Source organism: Rhinoderma darwinii, chromosome 12, assembly GCF_050947455.1.
Source record: "Rhinoderma darwinii isolate aRhiDar2 chromosome 12, aRhiDar2.hap1, whole genome shotgun sequence".
Lineage (NCBI taxonomy): Eukaryota > Metazoa > Chordata > Amphibia > Anura > Rhinodermatidae > Rhinoderma > Rhinoderma darwinii.
The window spans coordinates 40,278,837-40,301,921 of record NC_134698.1 but is presented as its reverse complement, the minus strand read 5'-3'; the positions used below and the strand labels follow the sequence as shown (position 1 = coordinate 40,301,921).

At 42.2% G+C, this 23,085-nt stretch overlaps 1 protein-coding gene across 4 annotated transcripts in view; it reads right to left on the bottom strand.

The window, feature by feature from the left end:
* STRN3 (striatin 3) overlaps positions 1–23,085 on the bottom strand; it is a 200,768-nt gene that overhangs the window by 137,820 nt on the left and 39,863 nt on the right. For all 4 annotated transcript variants that reach the window (XM_075844282.1, XM_075844283.1, XM_075844284.1 and 1 more), the window contains 2 exons: positions 2,317–2,398; positions 812–988 (listed from right to left, as the gene is read on the bottom strand). In XM_075844282.1, coding sequence (XP_075700397.1) covers positions 812–988; positions 2,317–2,398 — 259 coding nt within the window. The remainder of the gene's footprint in view (positions 1–811; positions 989–2,316; positions 2,399–23,085) is intronic.

Here is a 23,085-nt window from a genome sequence, read left to right as displayed (position 1 = left end):
CGCTAGCGTTTTTGAAAAGCGCTTTTTAAAGTAGGGGCGTTCTTGCTACATGTTACGCGTGTTTTTTGGGCGCGTAATTAGGACTCCCACTGATTATGGGAATTAGGCGAGTTTTACGCACTTGGAATTGACCTGCTGCTTCATTTTTTTAAGGAACGCGTTTTTTAAACTCGTGCGCGTAAAAAAACACGTCGTATGCACGACAATGTGTTTTCCCATTGATGTCAAAGGGAAGAATAAAGCATTCAAATTTTGACGCATTTTTCAGCACGTAAAACGCAGCGAAAACACTTTGAATAAACGCCGAGGGAACAAGGCCTTAATGTCTATGGTAACCTTCAGGTTATATTGATTTATAGAGGACCTGTCACCTCTACTGACATGTCTATTTTAGTAATTACTTGTATCTTTCATGAAACAATTCTATAACATTATCAAAGAACTCCGATTTGTGCCATTCCTGTTGTTCCTCCCAGACATTTATGAATAAATTTACAACTGGATGTTCCCCTTGTCAAAGGGGTGAATGTTTACAGTTCCACTGTCAGAACTAATTGAACAGTGTCAGACTAGGGACACACCACCAACTGGTAACACCCAATTGTCAATTTATTCATAAACTTCTAGGGGGAATAACAGAGGAACAGAACAACGTAGAGTTCGAAGAAAAGAAGCTCCCAAATTGTTATTTCATGGGGAAAACATTTCCTAAAATAGACACGTCAGAAGAGGTCAGGTTCTCTTTAACCACATTACAATGCATGTGCATAGATAGATAAACATGAATGAGAAGACAACGTTAGAAGGTTACCTTTTGTTTTCCTGTCCCTTTTGTTGAAGTGAAGCATCTCCACCATTAAGGATCTGTTCTAGGTTCTTCGGTTCCACAGAGCCATTTGGTTCAAAACCTGAAAGTCCGAGCAGGGAGCGTACCCTTTGTGACCGAACATCTAATATAGTGTCTGTATAGCCAACCTCCTGAAGATACCTGCACAAGAAGAGCACAATTAAAAGCTAAAAAAAAATCAAGAGCTGTCCATTCTTAAGTACTGAATATGACACTGACAACAGATGCATTTGTGGAACATCTCTCGATACAACTAAAGCTGCCCACAGAATTGAGATTTTGTTTGGCCGAAAAGGACAATTCAGACCAGTTTCTGCTGACTTCATGACACAAAGGAGAATGACAGATGCAGCCAAAAACCAATATCTTTGGAAAAGTTCATCTGCCATGTTGGATTTTTTGGTTCGTTGTCGGGTGCAGTCTTGTTCAGTTGTTCATGCCAAATGACAGGTCTGCATCCCATCAATAGAAGCCCAGACGAAGCCGCAGAAAACTGGGGATTTGTCATTTTAAGTTGTTATACAAAATGACAACCTTCACAGACCAACCATGAACGACAAGTCATTGAGAAAACGGCCGCCTGAAATCCCTAATGTATAGCCAGCTGGAAGATGAGAGACAGATTATTTTCCTCAGCAGCAGGTGTAGGAGGCCTGTCTGGCTGGCACATATGTACTTTTAAATAATACCCCCCCCTCCCAGAATAAACAAAGTATGAGATATCATTTTCTATGAAGTATTTGATATTCTATTCAGATGTCTGCCTCATTTTGATCTCCTATATAAGAAACATACGCTTTGGGCTTTGGAGACAGACATTAAGGGCAACGATTACAGGGACCATAAATCTGATTATAGAATGTAAACCTGTACAACAATACAGATAAAAATGCCATTCAGGGTAAGTATAAAGCTGGGTCACAATCCCTAAGCAAACTAATGCTGCTTATTAGTGTAATTTATGTAGGAGACAAAAGTAACAGAGCATCTGAATATTATAAGGCTTCGTACAAGGGGAACAAAAAGAAAATTCAAAAATGTTCTTTCATTCATGGTAAAATGCTAGTCAGAAGGACAGGAAAAGCCATACTATATTAAATATAACACGGTCAGGAGTAAAAGTTCAAGAAAGCTCGATCCGATGACATATTGCTAAACAGCTTCACCTGAATGATAGAATATCTCTGCCACATCCTTCAAGAAAAGATGAATAAGCACTCTCTGGTTCATACAGCAGGTCTGGTGTGCAGAGTCTGATTTGTAAAGCTCTGTTTTACTTCACTACCTCCTAGACTTTGTTCCTCTGGAATAAAACCTAGACTTATTTTTCCAAGACATACAGCTCAATGCATATAACATGGTACAATGCAGGAAGAGCATTTGGCAGCTTATAGCCCATAGCTCTGCTTCCCGACCCATCAAGAACAGTATTGAGACGGTAACCAAATCTGCCACATGTCTTTACTTACTGTCTTAACAGCTGCCGGCCTTGTTTCCAGGTCAGCTGACTATTCGCAAGCCCTGGGGAAATATCGGATTCTTTGGTTTCTTCTGAAAGGCAAGAATAAATAAAGACGGATGTCAACAACAAAGACATTACTTATAATACCTTATAAAGACGGTCTGTCAGATCACAGGATAAAAAGGGGTTGTCCCCTTTTGACAATTCTTTTTTTGTTCGAAATGTTCCCTGTCAATAAGCTGAAATCACTTGAAGAAGCCCGCCGCAGGGGTTCAATTTCCGTATATCTCCACCCGAGGAAGAATAAAGCACTACAAAAGTTACCATTGCTGGGATGCAGGAAAAGAGAGAGTCTCCAAGGGCACTGCTGCACTGAGTAAGATGTTTCAATACATGAACTGAATGAAATCACGTAAGCGTAGGAGTAATAAAAGGTTAATTTATTGATAATAAAGCTACGCGTTTCAATGCTGCACCGGCATCTTCATCAGGCCATGGAAAAGTATAAAAACTTCACTGCTTAAATAACCATACTATTAGAAAAAAACCTGCCAATGTGACCGGGATCAAAGAACTTCAATGACGTCATAGGTCAAAGTTTAAACTTAGAATATCGATGTTAGTAAAAACAATAAGCGGTTATACATATGAGGGCAAGAAAAACAATCACTAACAATGCTAAGAGATAAAAACATGAGATATTAGTAAAAAATGACATAATATAATAAAACTCACTTACAATTGTAGCGCGGCACGCTAAACATCCAAAAGGATGTTAAAAACAAAAACATCCATTTGGATGCCAGAGTAACATCCATTAGGATGCTAAGAGACCCATGCGTCCGTTTGGATGCATAATTAAATATAAGACACCCGTTTGGATGCCAAAGTAACATCCATTTGGATGCTAAAACCACAACATCCATTTGGATGCTAAAAGTGAGAGCAACAACTAAAAGCCTAGCCAAACATATTAGACATACTTTAGAATAGCAGAACACAACGGGTCACATAAAAAAGCAGAGAGGGGGGTGATTACACATAAAATAAGGTGTTAATAGGACAATAATAACAAACCGTATAGAGGCTAAACATATAATTTAACAGATTATGATAATACATTATTAAAATTATGTAAAAATTATGTAAAAAGGATATGTATATAAAAATTGAACTAAACAGGGTTATACATATAAAAAATATTACAGTGGGATTTCATTAGAGAAGATATAATAAAGTATAAGAAGTGTAATAATGAATTGATATTGATTCAATAGAGAAACGGAAAAACGGAAAACTGAAATTATGGGGAAAACGAAAAAAAGGGCTAGCTGAATGCTAGAAATTCCTGAGAGATGGTAAATGAATGGGTAGGCATACCTAAATAGGAGACCACTTAAAATTCATATGGAATTGACACAGAGGAAAAGGGGAACAGGACTTCAGAGTGTCGATTTTTCAATTGAAACGTAACATTTATATATGATTTTCATTTCCGGGTTGTTTCCGATATATCGTTCAGACCATCTGGTTGCAGGGTTTTGAGCTTAAATATCCAGTAATTTTCACGCTGTTTCAGCCTGCCAAATCTGTTAGCAACATTAAATGGGATCTGTTCTATAGGTGTAATAAGTATGTCACTAAAAAGGCTGTTATGTACAGAGGCAAAGTGACGGGAGACACGGTGCTTCATAAAGCCCGTATTGATATTGAACCTATGGTTATTAATCCTAGTACGTAGGCATTGCGTTGTGCGACCAATATACTGTAAGTGGCAGGGACATTCCAACATATAGATTACATAGGAGCTTCCACAGTTAAGGAAGCTCTTAATAGTAAAAGATTCCTTGGTTACTGTTGCTATATAAGTGGTTGTTTTGTGAGCCATATTATTGCAACACATGCAACGTTGTCGACCACATTTAAAGGAACCAATTGTCTTAGGGAGCATGGTAGAACTAGGAATCACGGGGCTCCTTAATCTGCTGGGTGCTAGAATATTTTTCAGGGACTTGGAACGTCAAAGTAATAATTGGTCTGTCTGGTAGTTCTGCTTTTAAATAGGGGTCCCTCTTCAGGATATGCCAGTGCTTGTCCAAAATCTCCCTAATGCTTTTATTTCCACTGTTATACGAAGTAATAAAATTGTTACTAAAACTACGGCTCTCTTTTTTATCAACTTTTTGCTCAATGCAGGATGCTTGAGATAATTGGGCAGCCTTAGAGCGTGTTCCTTTAATAAGATTTGAAGGGAAATTTTTTTATTTAAATCTCTTTTCTAATAAATTACATTCTACGTTGAAGTCAATATCAGTAGTGCAGTATTTTCTAATCCTTCTGAACTGTGTCCGAAGGGGACATTTTTTATCCATGGAGGATAGTGGGCACTGTTAAAATTAATGTAACTGTTAACATCCACAGATTTAAAGTGTGTCTTTGTTGCGAACCTATTGGTAGTAGCGTCAAAAGTGATGGTCAAATCTAAAAAGTCGATGGACGTAGCAGAGAAAGTGTGGGTAAAAGATAATCCAAAAATATTCTGATTTAAAAATTCAATAAAGGACGCAGCCTCTGCCTCATTACCCTTCCAAATAAAGAGACGGTCATCAATATAACGTTTGTAAAATAAAATATTATTTCTAAAAGGGTGATCACAATAGATATACAGATCTTCCAAGGATCCCATATAAAGATTGGCATAAGAGGGCGCAAACCTCGAACCCATAGCACATCCTTTGATTTGGTTAAAATATTTGTTGTCAAAACTAAAAGAATTATGGTTAAGAATAAAATCAACACATTTTGTTAAAAATTTAATTTGACTGTCGGGCATGCGGGTTTTATTAGATAGTGCAGACTCAACCTCAAGACCTTTAGAATGGGGAATATTGCTATATAATGCTGTTACATCTGCAGTTAAAAAATTAACGGGGTACATCGAATTGGTAATATTAATTGCGTGAAGCTCCCTTATCACTTGTGTAGAATCTTTTAGGTATGAAGGTAGGCTAACCACTAAAAGGTTGAAGGTGAAGATCGATAAAGTGCGAAAGATTGCTGGTCAAGGACCCAATTCCAGAGATTATTGGGCGTCCAGGAGGATTAGTAATAGATTTGTGCACCTTAGGAAGGTGATACATGAATGGCATATTTGGAAAAGGTACATTAAGAAAGCCCTTTTCTTTTTTGGAGATCAAACCCTCATGAAATGCTGTATCAATGAGATTGACATATTTGAGTGTGTGCGCAGGTAGAGGATTTACTGCTAATTTGAGATAAAAGTTGCTGTCACCAAGGATCCTAAATGTCTCTCCTAGATATTTGTCCCTATCCAGGACTACAATTCTTCCGCCTTTATCGGCAGAACGTATCACGATAGTGTCATCCTTTGCTAGTAGTGTGAGGGAGTTTCTCTCCTGATAGGTAAGGTTGTCCGGTTTATTAATGGGTCCGTCTAAAGATCTGAATTCATTCCCTACTAGGGTGGAGAAAGTTTCCAAAAAGGAACCCTGATGATGCAAAGGGTAAAAACATGATTTGGGCTTTAAATCCGTGGTAATTAGTGCAGAGGATAAATTTAGTGCGGTTGGCTCTGGGATAAGGGTTGATGCTGGGAGAGTTTGAACTATTTTAGAGAGAGAAAAATGCTTGGTTAGGGTTAGCTCGCGGACAAACCTGTTAAGGTCCATGAACAGGTCAAAAGTATTAGGTGGTGTGACAGGACAAAAAGAGAGACCCTTACTGAGCAGACTAATCTCATGTATATTAAACTTGTGTGAAGATAAATTAAACAATTTGGTCGTTACTGGTTGGTCCGATATTTCTTTAGATTTGTTGAAAGGGGTCGTTTTGTTACGCTTACGACCTCCTCTTCTTCCTCTATATCTAACTTTCTTTTGGTCTATATTTTTTGGACCAATGGGAAGAAGTGAGTAATGGTTTGTACTTTGGGGCTTACGAGATATGTTATAAGGTGATCGTTGCTGTTGATGGTTGGCGTGACAGGTGGCATTGTTAGTTGAGAGGGAAGTCCTAAAAAGAAGTGGTAGCATCCATAAATGATGTAGGCGCTAAAAGAGGGGGATCAGATATGATACATGATGAATCATTAGGTGGTGATATTGGATGAGCCCCATCTATGTTAGAAGAAAATTGTCAAAAAGATTAACTGAGGTGTTATGGATCGATAATTGTAGTAACGAAGGAGATAAATCAAGTTCTGATAACGTAATTGAATCGTTAAGAGGTGGTGGTATTGGAGTAGGAATGAACGGATTTTCCAAAGATGATTGGAATTGTAGGAGACGTGTCTCTAGTTCGGAGGATCTAAAGGCATTAATCGGTACTTTAGAAAGACAATATTTGGAGGGTATAGGATCAACCTTTCTAAAGACAATAGAACGGTACTAATCGGAATTGATTGGATGATCCAATCAATGGGCTGTCCATGTATTGGATGTACATTTCAGTACCTTCAGAGTGAGAGATGCTCTTTGTTGCCTCTCTCTGCTCTGGCTAACAGATAAGGGTCCTGAACAGGGATCAATATTAGTTTAGAGATTCCTGATATGCGTTTGAAAATGGGTTTTCTAAACCATACAATAACCTTACCCCTGGATCTATAAGTGTTCTATGACCATTTTTAATGCTCAACAAAGAGCCCTTAGATTTATATGCAGTGTATTTAACCAAGAACTGAGAAACATGATTTTTCTCTACTTACCAGTAAAATCCCTTTCTCAATTAATTCACTGGGGGACACAGTACCATGGGTATAGGCCGCGGACTATAGGTAAATATAAAAAAAAAAAAAAAAAAAGTGTGGCTATGCCCTCTGCTGAGAACTCATCTCCTCCATTTGTATCTAGAGCAGTAGGAGAGCAGAGAAGGTTTTACACAATAGTTTTCCAATGAGAAAAGCAACCTCAAGAAGCGAAAAATATAACAAGAAATAGGGCGGTACCAGTGTCCACCAGTGAATTCAATCAGAAAGGGCTTTTACTGGTAAGTACAAAAAGCCTGTTTTCTCATTAGAGTATTCACTGGGGGACACATTACCATGGGACGTCCTAAAGCAGTCCCTTGGGGTGGGAAAAAAAGAATCATAGCCACGCGAGCAGCCTAAACCACGGCTGATTGCAACACCATCCGAACCAAACTGGCATCGGCAAGGGCCAAAGAACTTATCCGGTAAAACCTCAAAAAATTATGTAACGAGGAACAGGTGACGGCTTTACAGACCTGAAGGGCAGAAGCCTGATGCCGCACCGCCCAGGAGGCCACAACTGCTCTAGCAGAATGAGCAGTGACCTGGAAGGGAGGTTCCATTAGAGTAGTTTTATTTGGGGGGGGGGGGGGGTTTAACAGCAAACAGTATACAGCTGTCAATCGTGGCCTTTGAAGCCCCGGGCCACCCTTACGATGGCCCTCAGCAAAACAACAAATAGGAGGTCTGACTTCCGGAAGGACTTCATAGATGCAATGTAGACTCGAAGGGCTCTAGCGACATCCAAGCAATGTAAGGCACATTTTCATGGATGAGAAGGTTTAGGACAAAACGAAGGAAGAACATTGTCCTCATTAAGATGAAGGAAACCACCTTAGGAAGGAATGAAGGCACCAGACGTAGCACCACATTGTCACTAAGAAAAGCTGTAAGTGGAGGTTTGCAGTACAAGGCTGTCAGTTTAGAAACTCTACGGATAGGGGTGATCGCCACAACGAAAACTACCTTCCATCATAAGATCCTGAGAGAAACTTAAAGGACAGGTGTCGCGAAAAATAAAAAATTTAATATAAATTTGCTTTTAGCGTGTTCTTAACATACTTTTTATTTATTTGTGTTTTAGTTTTTTTTCTTTCTTCTTACTTGTACTTCACTATGGGGGATGCCATTTTTTTTTTCATCTCTGTATGTGTCGATTAACGACACATACAGAGATGGAATATGGCACATAAATCCCCATAGAGAATGCGAACGGGAGACGTTCCATTCACTATAGTGTACGCCGTCTGTGCTTGCGCCGCTCCCACAGAGTCCAAAAGGAAGGTCTTCGGCAGAGCGACATCCGGTGCCATTTTCATGTGGAGCCGAAGCCGCGGCTGGACAGTAAGATGACTACTTCCGGTCGCGACTTCCGGACATATGTTCCAGGCTGCGAAGACGCGAGGAGTAGGATCGAAGGCAGCAGCTGCGGCAGGAGCAAGTAAGTTATGTTTGTGTATGTGATGTGTGTATTATGTTCGTGTTATACTGTAGGATTACCACTGTATCTAATCCTCCTACACTGCGTGCCGCCATTTTCTGAGCGAATGCACTGTGTAGGAGGATTAGAAGATTCAACCACCTCCTTCTACTGGCACTAGCCAGGATAAGGGAGGGGGGGGGGGATTGTGTGAGCTCACTAGAGCATGTGTCTCTACACCAAATTTGCAGCATAAAGCAATGAGGTTGCTTTACCACATTGCAATGCTGCAATTTTGGGAATTGCTCTCTCTAGTGACCAGCACATGGAAATGTTATAAATTAGAATTTAATTTATAATAATATTTCCTGACTTGTGAAAAAATTAAAACAATGTTTAATCACTTAAATACTAACTGTTTAAGTGAAAAAAAAAAAAAATAAATTCTAGCGACACATTCCCTTTAAAAAGGACCAGATTGAGATCCCAAGGTTCCAGGGGAGACGGGTGACGAGGAGTACAATGTGCGACTCCTTGCAGAAAAGTCTTAATTGGAGAGCAGAAAGCCAAAATGCATTGGAAAAGAATAGATAGGGCTGAAACCTGCCCTTTCAGAGTAGCCAATCTGAGTCCCTGATCCAAACCCACACGGAGGAAATCCAGAATTTGCGGGATGGAAAAAACAGAGGTGGTGAAAATAATGGGATTCACACCACCTAAAATAAGCCAACCAAGAACTACGGTAAATCCTTTGGGATCGAGTCTTCCGGACCTTAATCATGGTGTGAATGACTGGATCAGGGAAACCTTTGAACTTCAAAACCACACAGTTTCAACAGCCATGCTGTTAAACGCAGCCGAGGTAAAGCAGGGTGGAACATTGGACCTTGGGAAAGGAGGTCTTGCCGCAGAGGAAGCAGCCACGGGGCGTCTGCTAACAGGTGCATGAGTTACGCATACCAAGCTCTGCGGGGCCAGTCTGGGGCCACCAGAATGGCTGGAACTCCTGCGTCCATGACTTTCTTCAGCACTCGAGGCGAAATAAAGGGGCGGAAAAAGATAAAAGGAGGTTGGACGACTAGGAGAGAACCAGAGCGTCGACTTCTATGGCCTTAGGGTCCCTGGTTCTGGTGACGTTGTTCAGGCATTAGTGATTTAGGTGAGAGGCGTAGAGATGCATGTCTGGGAAGCCCCACCGAATGCATTTTGTGGTGAAAAATCTCTGGCTGAAGAGACGATTCTCCGGGATACAGGCATTCCTGGCTCAGGTAATCCACTTCCAAGTAGTCTACTCCTGGGATATGCACTGCTGAGATTGCTGGGACATTAGCGGATTCCTTCCATAAATCTCTGGCTGAAGAGACGATTCTCCGGGATACAGGCGTTCCTGGCTCAGGTAATCCACTTCCAAGTCGTCTACTCCTGGGATATGCACTGCTGAGATTGCTGGGACATTAGCGGATTCCTTCCATACAGTCCTCCTTGTACCTCCCTGATGATTCAGGTACGCCACTGCTGTAAAATGGTCTGTCTGTATTCTCACTGAAAGAGCCTGGAGACAAGACGTCCAGTGAGACAGGGCCAGGAAGATGGCCCTAAGCTCCAAGATGTTGATCTGGAGCGGAGCTTCAGAGTCAGACCAGGTGCCCCGGACTGTGAGGCATCTGAAGTCTGCCCCCAGCTGGACAAACTTGCGTCAGTTGTGATGACTTGCCAGTGGAGAGTTGTGAAGGGTTTCCCCTGAGAGATGTTGGAGAAAGACATCCACCACAGCAGCTCCTTCTTGACTTCATCACATCCAAGGAGTCCGAAGACTTGCCCAAACTATAGAATCGCCAACTGTTTTGATCAGGAGTAAAATTGAGAAATGGGACGGCTTCGAAGGTTGAGACTTTTATGCAGAAGTGGATGCAGCAACGAGTATTCTTGCTGAGTACGGTCACTCCCAGTCTGAGAGTGGTGATCTTGGCCTGGGTAAGTAAACTCTGACTGCCCGTGTATCCAGGACCATCCACAGAAACTCCATTCTCTGAGAAGGAGTGAGAGATGACTTTGTGATGTTGATCAGCTATCCGAATCTGCGAAGACGATCCAGTTAAATGTTGAGACTGTGCAAGTTGTTCTGTTTGAAAAATGCCTTCACCAGAAGTTCAAGTATGTGATAACCACTATCCCCTAGATCTGAGGAGAGCCATGGTGCCACCATGACCTTAACCCCTTAAGGACGCAGCCTAGTTTTGGCCTTAAGGCTCAGAGCTCATTTTTCAAATCTGACATATTTCACTTTGTGGGGTAATAACGTCGTAATGCTTAAACCTACCCAAGCGATTCTGAGATTGTTTTCTCGTGACACATTGGGCTTCATGTTCGTGGTAAAATTTGGTCGATATATTCAGTGTTTATTGGTGAAAAGTTGCAAAATTTTGAGAAAATGTGGAAAAGATAGCATTTTTCAGAATTTAAATGCATCTGCTTGTAAAACAGACGGTTATACCACCCAAAATAGTTACTAGTTCACATTTCCCATATGTCTACTTTGGATTGGCATCGTTTTTTGAACATTCTTTTATTTTTCTTGGACGTTACAAGGCTTAGAACATAAACAGCAATTTCTCATATTTTTAAGAAAATGTCAAAATCCTTTTTTTTTTAAGGTACCTCTTCAGTTCTGAAGTGGCTTTGAGGGGCCTATGTATTAGAAACCCTGATAAAACACCCCATTTTAAAAACTAGACCCCTCAAAGTATTCAAAACAGCATTTAGAAAGATTTTTAACCCTTCAGGCATTTCACAGGAATTAAAGCAAAGTGGAGGTGAAATTTGCAAATTTCATTTTTCTTGCTGATTTTCAATTTTATTCATTTTTTTTTCTGTAACACAGAGGGTTTTACCAGAGAAACACTACTAAATATGTATTGTCCAGATTCTGCAGTTTTTAGAAATGTCCCACATGTGGCCCTACTGCGCTCGTGGACTAAAACACAAGCCCTAGAAGCAAAGAAGCACCTAGTGCATTTTGAGTCCTCTTTTTTATTAGAATATATTTTAGGCAGCATGCCAGGTTTGAAGAGGTGTTGAGGTGCCAAAACAGTAGGAACCCCCCAATAGTGACCCCATTTTGGAAACTACACCCCTCAAGGAATTCATTTATGGTTGTTGTTACCATTTTGACCGCACAGTTTTTTCACAGCACCTATTTCAATTTGGCTGTGACATAAAAAAAAAATGACATTTTTTCCAATAAGATGTAATCTTTAATCAAAATTTCTTATTTTCACAGGGAACAAAATACTCAATTTTGTTGCCCTATTTCTCCTGAGTGCAGCAATACCCCATTTGAGGCAATAAACTGCCGTTTGGGCCCATGGGAGGCCTCAGAAGGGAAGGAGCGCTGTGTGTTCTTTGGAGTCCAGATTTTGCTGTATTGGTTTTCGGGTGCCATGTCGCATTTTCACAGAACTTATTTGAATTGGGCTGGGAATGAAAACAAAATTATTTTTTTCAAATAATATGTAGTTTTGGCTGAAAATTTCTTATTTTTACAAGAAATAAAATACCCCATTCTGTTGCGCAATTTGTTCTGAGTGCCGCAATACCCCATTTGTTGTGATAAACTGCCGTTTGGGCCCATGGGAGGGCTCAGAAGGAAAGGACCACCATTTGGCCTACTGGGGATTTTCTAGTGCGAAGTCATGTATGCAGAAGCACCTGAAGTACCAGTACAGTTGAAACCCGCAAGAAGTGACCCCGTTTTAAAAACTACACCCTTAAGGCATTCATCTAGAGGTGTAGTGAGCATTTTGACCGGAGACCTACACCCCATAAACTGTAATGTGGGTTCTCCCGGGTATGGCAATACCCTACATGTGGCTGTTATCAGCTGCCTGGGCACACAGCAGGGCTCAGAGGGGGGATAAGCTGTGCGGAGTACATCAGGGTAAGTAAAATTGGGGTAAATTATAAACCAAGGGATGTATGATACATTTTAAAACACTTTCATACAGAGCTCTGGTTATTCGGGACACGTGTCACATTGATATATTGTGTCATCCCTTATCGCCCTCTTATAGCAGACTTTGCACCTCTTTTGACTTTTTCCCTTCTTGCCAGTTTGGGGAACTACTCCTGGAAAGTGTTGCCGCCCTGGTACGATGCGTGTGGCCCCGCTTCCAGAAGTACTGGGTGCCCCCCCTTCTTGGTCCCTAAAGATTAGGTTCTTGAATATCACCTCTTGAAATTCCAGGAAAGTTCCCGTCTGGCCTGCACATCGACGCAGCACGTACGCATTATACAAAGCCATCTGTATGATGTGCACGGCCAGAATTGATCTTACAAGTCCATCCCTCCCATGTACCTATTGTAGTCCAGGATGCAGTCTGGTTTGGGGGTGGCCTTTCCTTCATATATCCTAAACCTGTAGGTATACCCTGATGCACTCTCGCACAGCTTATACATCTTCACGCCATACCTTGCCCTCTTACCCGGCAGGTACTCGCGGAATTGAACCCTCCCTTTAAAATGTATCAGGGACTCATCAATAGAAATACACTTCTCGGGGGTGTATGCTTGGGAAAACCGGGCACTGGAACAGTCTAATAGGGGTCTCCGTTTATACAAACGGTCAAAACTGGGGTCATCTCGGGGTGGGCACGGCTCATTATCAGTATAATGTAAGAAGCGAAGTATTGCCTCATTTATTTATTTTTTTAGGTTACAGTTCAGTTCTGAAGTTGCTTTGAGGGGCCCATATATTAGAAACCCCTATCAAACACCCCATTTTAGAAACTAGACCCCTCAAAGTATCCACAACAGCATTTAGAAAATTTATGAACCCTTTAGGTGTTTCACAGAAATTTAGAGCAAAGTAGAGGTGAAATTTAAATATTTTTTTTTGTCAGAAAATCCTCTTTATACCATTTTTTTTATAACACAAAAGGATTTATCAGAGAAACGCAACTTAATACGTATTGCCCAGATTCTGCAGTTTTGAGAAATATCCCACATGTGGTCCTAGTGCGGTAATGGACTGAAGCACCGGCCTCCGAAGGAAAGGAGCACCTAGTGGATTTTGAGGCCTCTTTTTTATTAGGCACCATGTCCGGTTTGAAGAGGTCTTGTGGTGCCAAAACATTGGGAACCCACCAAAAGTGACCCCAATTTGGAAACTAGACCCCTTGAGGAATACATTGTAGTTTTCTTGGAGTGCATGCAGCTTTTTGATCAGTTTTTATTCTATTTTTAGGTGGCGTGGTGACTAAAAAACAGCAATTCTACTATTGTTTTTTTATTCTTTTTTTTTTTTACAGCGTTCACCGTGCGCTATAAATGACATATTCACTTTATTCTGCGGGGCGATACGATTACGGCGATACCATATGTTTATAGGTTTTTTTTATGTCTTATGGCGTTTGCACAATAAAATACGTTTTGTAAACAATCATTCACTTTTTGTGTTACTTTATTCTAAGAGCCATACCGTTTTTATTTTTCAATCAATAAAGCCGTGCGAGGACTTATTTTTTGCGTAACGAACTGTAGTTTCGATCAGAACCATTTTTCGGTACATGCGACATTTTGATCTCTTTTTATTCCATTTTTTGGGAGGTGAAGTGACCAAACAATTGTGATTGTGGTACGGTTTATTATTATTTTCTTTTACGGCGTTCACCGTGCGGGATAAATAACGAAATCATTTTGTAGTTCAGGCCGTTACGGACGCGGCGATACCAATTATGTATAGTTTATTTGTTTGTTTATATATTTTTATTAATAATAAATGACTGATAAGGGAAAAAGGGGGATTTTTACTTTTAAAACTTTTATTTTCTTATTCTTACACATCTTTTTTTAACTTTTTTTATACTTTATTACTTTGTCCCACTAGGGAACTTGAGGGCAGGAGGCCCTGATCGCTATTCTAATACACTGCACTACATGCGTAGTGCAGTGTATTAGAACTGTCAGCTACTCACTGACAGCAAGCATAGTGGGTCCTGACGTTGTCAGGACCCACTAGGCTTCCGTCTATGGCATAGCCGGACACCATTGTTTGGTGTCCGGTTGCCATAGTCACCATCGCCGGCCGCTATCGTGTAGCAGGCCGGCGATGGCAGCTTAACCCCTAAAAAGCCGCGATCTCTATAGAACGCGGCTTTTAAGGGGTTAATCAGCGGGGACACAGCGATCAGTCCCCGCTGTAGGAGCTGTGAGAGCTGCTGAACAAGACAGCAGCTGTCACATCTCCTGTATGTGTCGGGAGGACGGCCGAAACGGCCGTTACTCCCGAGACGTACTATTAGGTCATGGAGCGCGAACGCTATAGTTACCATGACCTAATAGTACGTCCAGGAGCGGGAAGGGGTTAATGAAGACCCTTGGAGCCGTGGCAAGCCTGAAGGGTAAGGCCACAAACTGGAAATGCGCTGAACCTACTGTAAAGCGCAAAAAACACTGATGTACTTGAGCAATCAGAACATTAAGATAAGCATCCTTGAGGTCTATTGAGAACAGGTACTCGTCGATCTATAAGGAAGCGACCACCGATTGCAACGTCTCCATGCAACACCTTAGAATTTTCACATGTCAATTGAGACATTTTAGATCCAAAATTAATCAAAGAAATCAGTCCTTCTTTGGTACTGTAAAAAGGTTTGAAAAGAACCCCTTGAACAATTCTAGAGTTGGTACTAGGACAATTACTCCTTGATGGAGGAGGCTTTGAATGGACTGAGAGAAAAACCTGGGCCCTGAAGGGGCACCTAGGGGGCGTTGATAGGAAAAAATGCCCGGGAGGGTGAGCAGAAAACTGTTAAGCACACAGGCTTGGAGGTTTTTGAGCCATGTCTCCTGGAAGGAGAGCAACATGCTGCAAAAGAGGGTCTGCCTGAAGCCGCGGCCGCGCTGAAAGTGGCTTTTGCCATAGACTCCACTTTGGCATTAACTGGATCCTTTAAGGCGGAAGTATCTGCAACCGGTAAGTTAGTATTTTCATTAAGCCAGACCTAGGGAGAATCTACCTTGAGATGAGCTGACCATTTGGTAGTAGACTCAGAGAAAAGAAAAAATATAGTCCGCATAGACCTGTGAGGATGTTTCCATGCATCAGAAAACAATTTTTCAAAACCCTTATGATCTGGAAAGAACAGAGAGGGTCGCCTATGGCGATGCAACAACAACTCATTCTGAGATGATTCAGCAGGATCATCCGCAATCTTTTAAAGTGCAACTAAACGTTCGACAAACTTCTGACATGTCATAGTGACATGTCATAAGTTTTGATTGGTGGGGGTCCAAGCACTAAGACCCCCACCAATCGCTAAAACATAGCAGCAGAAGCGCTCGTTGAGCGTTTAGCCGCTTCGTTTCTGTTAGACTTTTTCCAGAAATCAATGTATCGGAGTACGGGCTCAATAGAAAGTCTATGAGCTCATACTCCGATACATCAGCTTTCCGGAAAAAGACAAACGGAGGCCTCATGCACACGACCGTATTTTTTCCCACCCGTAAATACTGGCGTAAATACGGGTCCGGTGTCACACGTATTCCACCCGTTTTGCACCAGTATTTACGAACCCGTGCTCGTAAATATGGGTCCGGTGTCACACGTATTCCACCCGTATTTACGAGCACGTTTTTGGCGGCAAAATAGCACTGCACTAATCGGCAGCCCCTTCTCTCTATCAGTGCAGGATAGAGAGAAGGGACAGCCTTTTCTGTAATAAAAGTTAAAGAAATTCATACTTACCCGGCCGTTGTCTTGGTGACGCGTCCCTCTCTTCACATCCAGCCCGACATCCCTGGATGACGCGGCAGTCCATGTGACCGCTGCAGCCTGTGATTGACCTGTGATTGGCTGCAGCGGTCACATGGCCTGAAACGTCATCCAGGACGTCGGGCCGGATGTCGAGAGAGACGCGTCACCAAGGCAACGGGCGGGAGACCGGACTGGAGGAAGCAGGAAGTTGTCGGTAAGTATGAACGTCTTTTATTTTTATTTTTTACAGGTTTATACTGATCGGTAGTCACTGTCAAGGGTGCTGAAAGAGTTACTGCCGATCAGTTAACTCTTTCAGCTCCCTGGACAGTGACTATTTACGGACGTCGCTTAGCAACGCTGCCGTAATGACGGGTGCACACATGTAGCCACCCGTCATTACGAGAGCTCCATAGACTTCTATGGACTGTCCGTGCCGTTATTACGGCCTGAAATAGGACATGTTCTATCTTTTTCAACGGCACGGGCACCTTCCCGTGAGAAAACGGGAAGGCACCCGTCGCCAATAGAAGTCTATGAGCCCGTTATTAGGGGTCGTAATTACGACCCGTAATAACGGGAGTTTTTACGGTCGTGTGCATGAGGCCTAAGACAAATTCGTTTTAGCGATTGGTGGGGTTCTCAGTACTCCGACCCCCACCAATCAAAACTTCTGACATATCACTAGAACGTCAGAAGTTTGTCGAACGTTTAGTTACATTTTAAGAGGCTCTGTCACCAGATTATAAGTGCCCTATCTCCGACATAATCTGATCGGCGCTGTAATGTAGATAACAGTGGCTTTTTATTTTGAAAAACGATAATTTTTGAGTAAGTTATGAGCAATTTTAGATGTATGCCAATTAGTTTCTTAATAGACAACTGGGTGTTTTTTACCTTTTCACCAAGTGGGCGGTGTAAAGAGAAGTGTATGACGCTGACCAATCAGCGTTAAAAACACTTCTCTCCATTCATGTCCATTTGTACTCAGCACAGCGTGATCTCGTGAGATCACGCTGTGCTGTCACATGTACACCCACATTAACTTTACTGAAGTGTCTTGAGAGTGAATAGACATAACCTCCACCCAGGACACTCCCGTCACTTCGGTAAAGTTTCTGTGGGACCTACTCACACAGCACAGCGTGATTTCGCTGTGCTGTCATTCACAGCGTGATCTCGCGAATGCGGAGTACAAATGGACATGAATGGAGAGAAGTGTATGACGCTGATTGGTCAGCGTCATACACTTCTCTTTGCAACGACCACTTGGTCAAAAGTAAAAAAAATGCTCAGTTAGGCATCTACATTACAGCGCCGATCAGATTATGTAGGAGATAGGGCACTTATAACCTGGTGACAGAGCCTCTTTAAGTATATCTCTCACTGCCTGAATGAGATCCTTTACAGCAGGAGAAGCGGTTTCGCTTCTATTACACTCACACTCCGAGTTGGAGAGAGAGACGTCCCGTGAAGAAGCTGGTTTAGATATATCTTTTAAATTAAAAGAATGAAGTACGCCTGCAGTATGTGTGTCAAAAGTGGAATCAGAGGAAGAATGATATATCCTTGATTTCCTGGGCCGCTGCATTATGCACTATGAGAACTAGAATGAGTACAATCCAGGGAAGAATGTCTGGGGGCCTGAACAGAATGTGGTGCCTGTGAGGGGTCAGAAAAATGGGACGCTAACTGCTAAGAAATGCATTGTAAGGCATCCGTCGTGGGCGAGATTATCAACCGCCTGGGTGAGGGAAGCCGCCCATTGGGGGGGTAATATGTTCACCAACAACGGGAGCTGGGGAATCCTGTGGTGGTCTAGACAGAAACTTTGTACTGCACCGAGTACTTGCAAAGTGCGTCTGGGTTGTCGGGGGGCGGGGGGGTTGGGTTTTAGGAGCTTTGCCCTTTGGAGACTTATTATGAGTCTTTTACAACAAAAAAAATTAAACAAACACTATAGCCTAGGGCTGGGAGATTAATCTAATTAAATTGATTAATTCGCAATTTCAAGTTGGCACAATTCTCACAAGGCCCTGCCCCCATAGCAGGAGAGAAAAAAAACCTTTATTAACAAGCAGACACGCTGCACAGCGCATCTACTTTAATGAATTCCGATAGTGAACAGGAGTAGCAGGACTCGGGTGTACACTTCCGTGTTTCAGTTTCCGAGAGGAAACTGAAACCCGTTCACACTATGTACACGATATTGTGTGTGCCGCACAAGCTATTCCGTGTCCAGCGGTACTCACTGTCCAGGGTGCTGAAAGAGTTACTGCCGGTCAGTGCAGCCCTTTAACTCTTTCAGCACCCTGGACAGAGACTACCGCTGGACATGGAATACCATGCACGGCGCTCCCAATACAGATAAATGGTTCATTAAAAAAAAAAAAACACAACAAAAATAAAGTTACTACTTACCCAGAACTGCCTGCTTCTTCCACAAGTTCGGCCTCCTGAGATGACGTTTCAGACCATGTGACCGCTGCAGCCTGTGAGTGTCACATGGACTGCTGCGTCATCCAGGGAGGTCGGACTGGATGTCAGAGGAGGGACGCGTCACCAAGACAACGGCCGGGGTATGTATGAACTTATTTTTTTTTTAATATCGCTGCGTTCCAGCACTGATCAGCAGCCTCTTCTCTCTATGAGTGCTGACAGAGAGAAGGGGCTGCCGATTAGTGCAGTATCTGTCCGTATGTGTACCTCTGACCGCCCGGTCGTCGCTAGGCAACGGCTCCGTCACACACAGACGGCACACGGATGCCTTCCGTGTGCCTTCAGTTTTTTGACGGCCCCATTGACTCGCATGGGCCTCACGGTCACGGAATCTCAGACCAAAGTAGGCCATGCTCTACTTTTGTTGGAACGGAGCAACGGGACCGTCAAAAAAAACTGAAGTGTGCATGACCCCATTGAAATGAATGGGTCAGGGTGCTAGCCGTCTGAAAAACGGCTAGCACCCTGAAGAAAAAGACTGAAGTGGGAATGAAGCCTAAGGTATGTGCACACGTAGTGACTAAAAACGTCTGAAAATACGGAGCTGTTTTCAAGGGAAAACAGCCCCTGATTTTCAGAAGTTTTTTGAGCAACTCACGTTTTTTCACGGCAGCCCAGTCTAAGTCCTGCAACGGTGTCCCTTGCAGGCTGGAGCCGGGGCTCGGCTGTCTGAGGACAGCCGGGCTCCTGCACCAACGACCACGATCGAAGTTTACTTCGATCGCGGCCATTTAACCCGTTAAAAGGGAGCTCCCTCTGTCACCCATCGGTGGCCCACAAATGCTATCGCTGGCTTCGGATGGTGTGCCATGGCAGCCGGGGACCTGATAAAGGACCCCAGGTCTGCCCTGGGTATATACCTATTAGGACGTGCCGGAGGCTGACAGGTACGGACAGGCAATAATGCCCTGGTATACTAAGTATACCAAAGCATTATAGCAGCAATCTAAAGATCGCATAATAAAGTCCCCCAGTGGGACTTATTAAATTAAATTAGTAATAAATGTAAAATCAAAAACTAAGTACAGTAAAAAAAACTTCCATAAAAAGTGGATTTAGTAAAAAAATAAATAAAATAACTACACATATATGATATTGCCGTGACCGTAATGACCCAAACAATAAAATTAATATGCAATTTAAACCGCAAGGTGAACACCGTAAAAAAAAAACGCAAAAAACAAAGGCGAAATTGATATTTTTTCCCATTGCCTCCAAAAAAAAGTCATAATAAAAAAGTTAAAGGAGTCCCACGTACCCCAAAACAGTATGAATCAAAACTACGTCTCGTTCCGCAAAAAAACGAGCCCTCATATCACTACATTGACGGAAAAATACAAAAATCACGGCTCTTGGAAAGAGACTATGCAAAAAGCAAATAATTTTAGTTCAAGTGTTTTTGTTTTCCAAAAGTAGTAAAACATAAAAAACCTATACATATGTGGTACCGCCATAATTGTACCGACCCACAGAATAAAGGTAATATGTCTACACCGCACAGTGAACAGCGTGAATTTAAAGAGGCTCTGTCACCAGATTCTCAAATCCCTATAGCCTGTTGCATGTGATCGGCGCTGCTATGTAGATAACAGTAACGTTTTGTTTTTTTAAAACTTTCATTTTTGGCAAAGTTATGAGCCATTTTATATATATGCAAATGAGGTTTTAAATGGACAACTGGGTGTGTTTTTTATCGTATGTCCAACTGGGCGTGTATTGTGTTTTTAACTGGGCGTGTTTACTTGTTTTACTAACTGGGCGTTGTGAATAGAAGTGTATAATGCTGACGAATCAGTGACCAATCAGAATCATGCACTCCTCTCCATTCATTTACACAGCAGCATCACGTTCTTACTAGAACACGATCTGCAGCCACATACACAGACATTAAAGAGGCTCTGTCACCAAATTTTGCAACCCCTATCTGCTATTGCAGCAGATAGGCGCTGCAATGTAGATTACAGTAACGTTTTTATTTTTAAAAAACGAGCATTTTTGGCCAAGTTATGACCATTATTGTAGTTATGCAAATGAGGCTTGCAAAAATCCAAGTGGGTGTGTTTAAAAGTAAAAGTCCAAGTGGGCGTGTATTAGGTGCGTACATCGGGGCGTTTTTAATACTTTTACTAGCTGGGCGCTGTGAAAAGAAGTAACATCCTCTTCTCTTCAGAACGCCCAGCTTCTGACAGTGCAGATCTGTGACGTCACTCACAGGTCCTGCATCGTGACGGCCACATCGGCACCAGAGGCTACAGTTGATTCTGCAGCAGCATCAGCGTTTGCAGGTAAGATCGACTTACCTGCAAACGCTGATGATGCTGCAGAATCAACTGTAGCCTCTGGTGCCGATGTGGCCGTCACGATGCAGGACCTGTGAGTGACGTCACAGATCTGCACTGTCAGAAGCTGGGCGTTCTGAAGAGAAGAGGATGTTACTTCTCTTCAGAGCGCCCAGCTAGTGAAAGTATTAAAAACGCCCCGATGTACGCACCTAATACACACCCACTTGGACTTTTGCAAGCCTCATTTGCATAATTACAAAAATGGTCATAACTTGGCCAAAAATGCTCGTTTTTTAAAAATAAAAACGTTACTGTAATCTACATTGCAGCGCCTATCTGCTGCAATAGCAGATAGGGGTTGCAAAATCTGGTGACAGAGCCTCTTTAACGTTAATCAAGTGTCCTGATAATGAATACACATGACCTCCAGCCTGGACGTCATGTGTATTCAGAATCCTGACACTTGAATCTTTTCTGTGAGATTTCCAGCAAGGGAAAACGAAATCTCGTTTACCACGTAATCTCGCGAGATTACGCGTGGCTTGCTGGAATCTCACAGAAAAGTTTCAGGATTCTGAATACACATGACGTCCAGGCTGGAGGTCATGTGTATTCATTATCAGGACACTTGAGTATGTGGCTGCACATCGTTCTAGTAAGAACGTGATGCTGCTGTGTAAATGAATGGAGAGGAGTGCATGATGCTGATTGGTCACTGATTCGTCAGCATCATACACTTCTATTCACAACGCCCAGTTAGTAAAACAAGTAAACACGCCCAGTTAAAAACACAATACACGCCCAGTTAAAAACACAATACATGCCCAGTTGGACATACGAAAAAAAACACGCCCAGTTGTCCATTTCAAAGCTCATTTGCATATATATATAAAATAGCTCATAACATGGCCAAAAATGAACGTTTTTAAAAAAAATATGTTACTGTTATCTACATTGCTTGCAGCGTCGATCACATGCAATAGGAGATATGGATTTGAGAATCTGGTGACAGAGCCTCTTTAAAACGCATGGAACAATGACCGAATTTCTGGGGGTTTGCTCCAATAACAAGGAGCTATGTATGGGTACAAGCACTCCTTACTCCGATCGCTCATCCCCATACATCATCATGTCGGCAGATGTACTGCCGACAACGATAATATTTCAGGCAGCTAAAACGATACGATCAGATGATTGAGAGTCTGCTCGTTCATCTACTGATAGCTGCCCTGTTTATACAGGGCAATTATCTTCAACGAGCGTACTAGGAACGCTCGTATGCCCGATAATTGCCCAGTATAAAAAGGACATTAACCCCATAATGACCAGCCTATTTTAGACCTTAATGACCAAGCCATTTTTTTATGTTTTTCCATCGTCTCATTCAAAAACACTTTTTTTTCCAAAATTATTTGTTTTTGTGTCTCCCTATTTGAAGAGCCGTAACGCTTTTCTTTTTTTAGCCGATGCAGCTGTATGAGGGCTTTTTTTTTGCGGGACGACTTGTAGTTTTTATCGGTACCATTTTGGAGTAGATGCGACTTTTTGATCACTGATCACATTTTTTTTAAGGCTTGATTCAAATAAAACAGCAATTTTTGCATGTTTGTTTTATTTTATTTTTTACGACGTTCACCGTGCGGGCTAAATGATGTAATAAGTTTATAGTTGTGGTCTTTACGGACGCGGCGATACAAAATGTGTAACTTTTTTACTTTATTTTGTTGGTTAATAAAGCAGTTTGTAAGGGGGAAAAGTGGGTTTTTCATTTTTTTTTATTAAACTTTTTTATTTTAACTTTTTTACTAGTCCCACTAGGGGACTTCACTACGCGATTATCCGATCTCATTTATTTTGTATTGCAGTGTATTACGGTCTGTCCGTGTAAAACGGACAGCCATCTGCTAGGTCATGCCAGGGGCATGATCTAGCAGGCATTCGCTACAGGCAGACCTGGGGGCCTTTATTAGGCCCCGGCTGCCATCGGATACACAGACACTCTGCGATCTTATCGCAGGGTGTCAGTGGGATGAGAGGGAGCTCCCTTAAACAGGTGA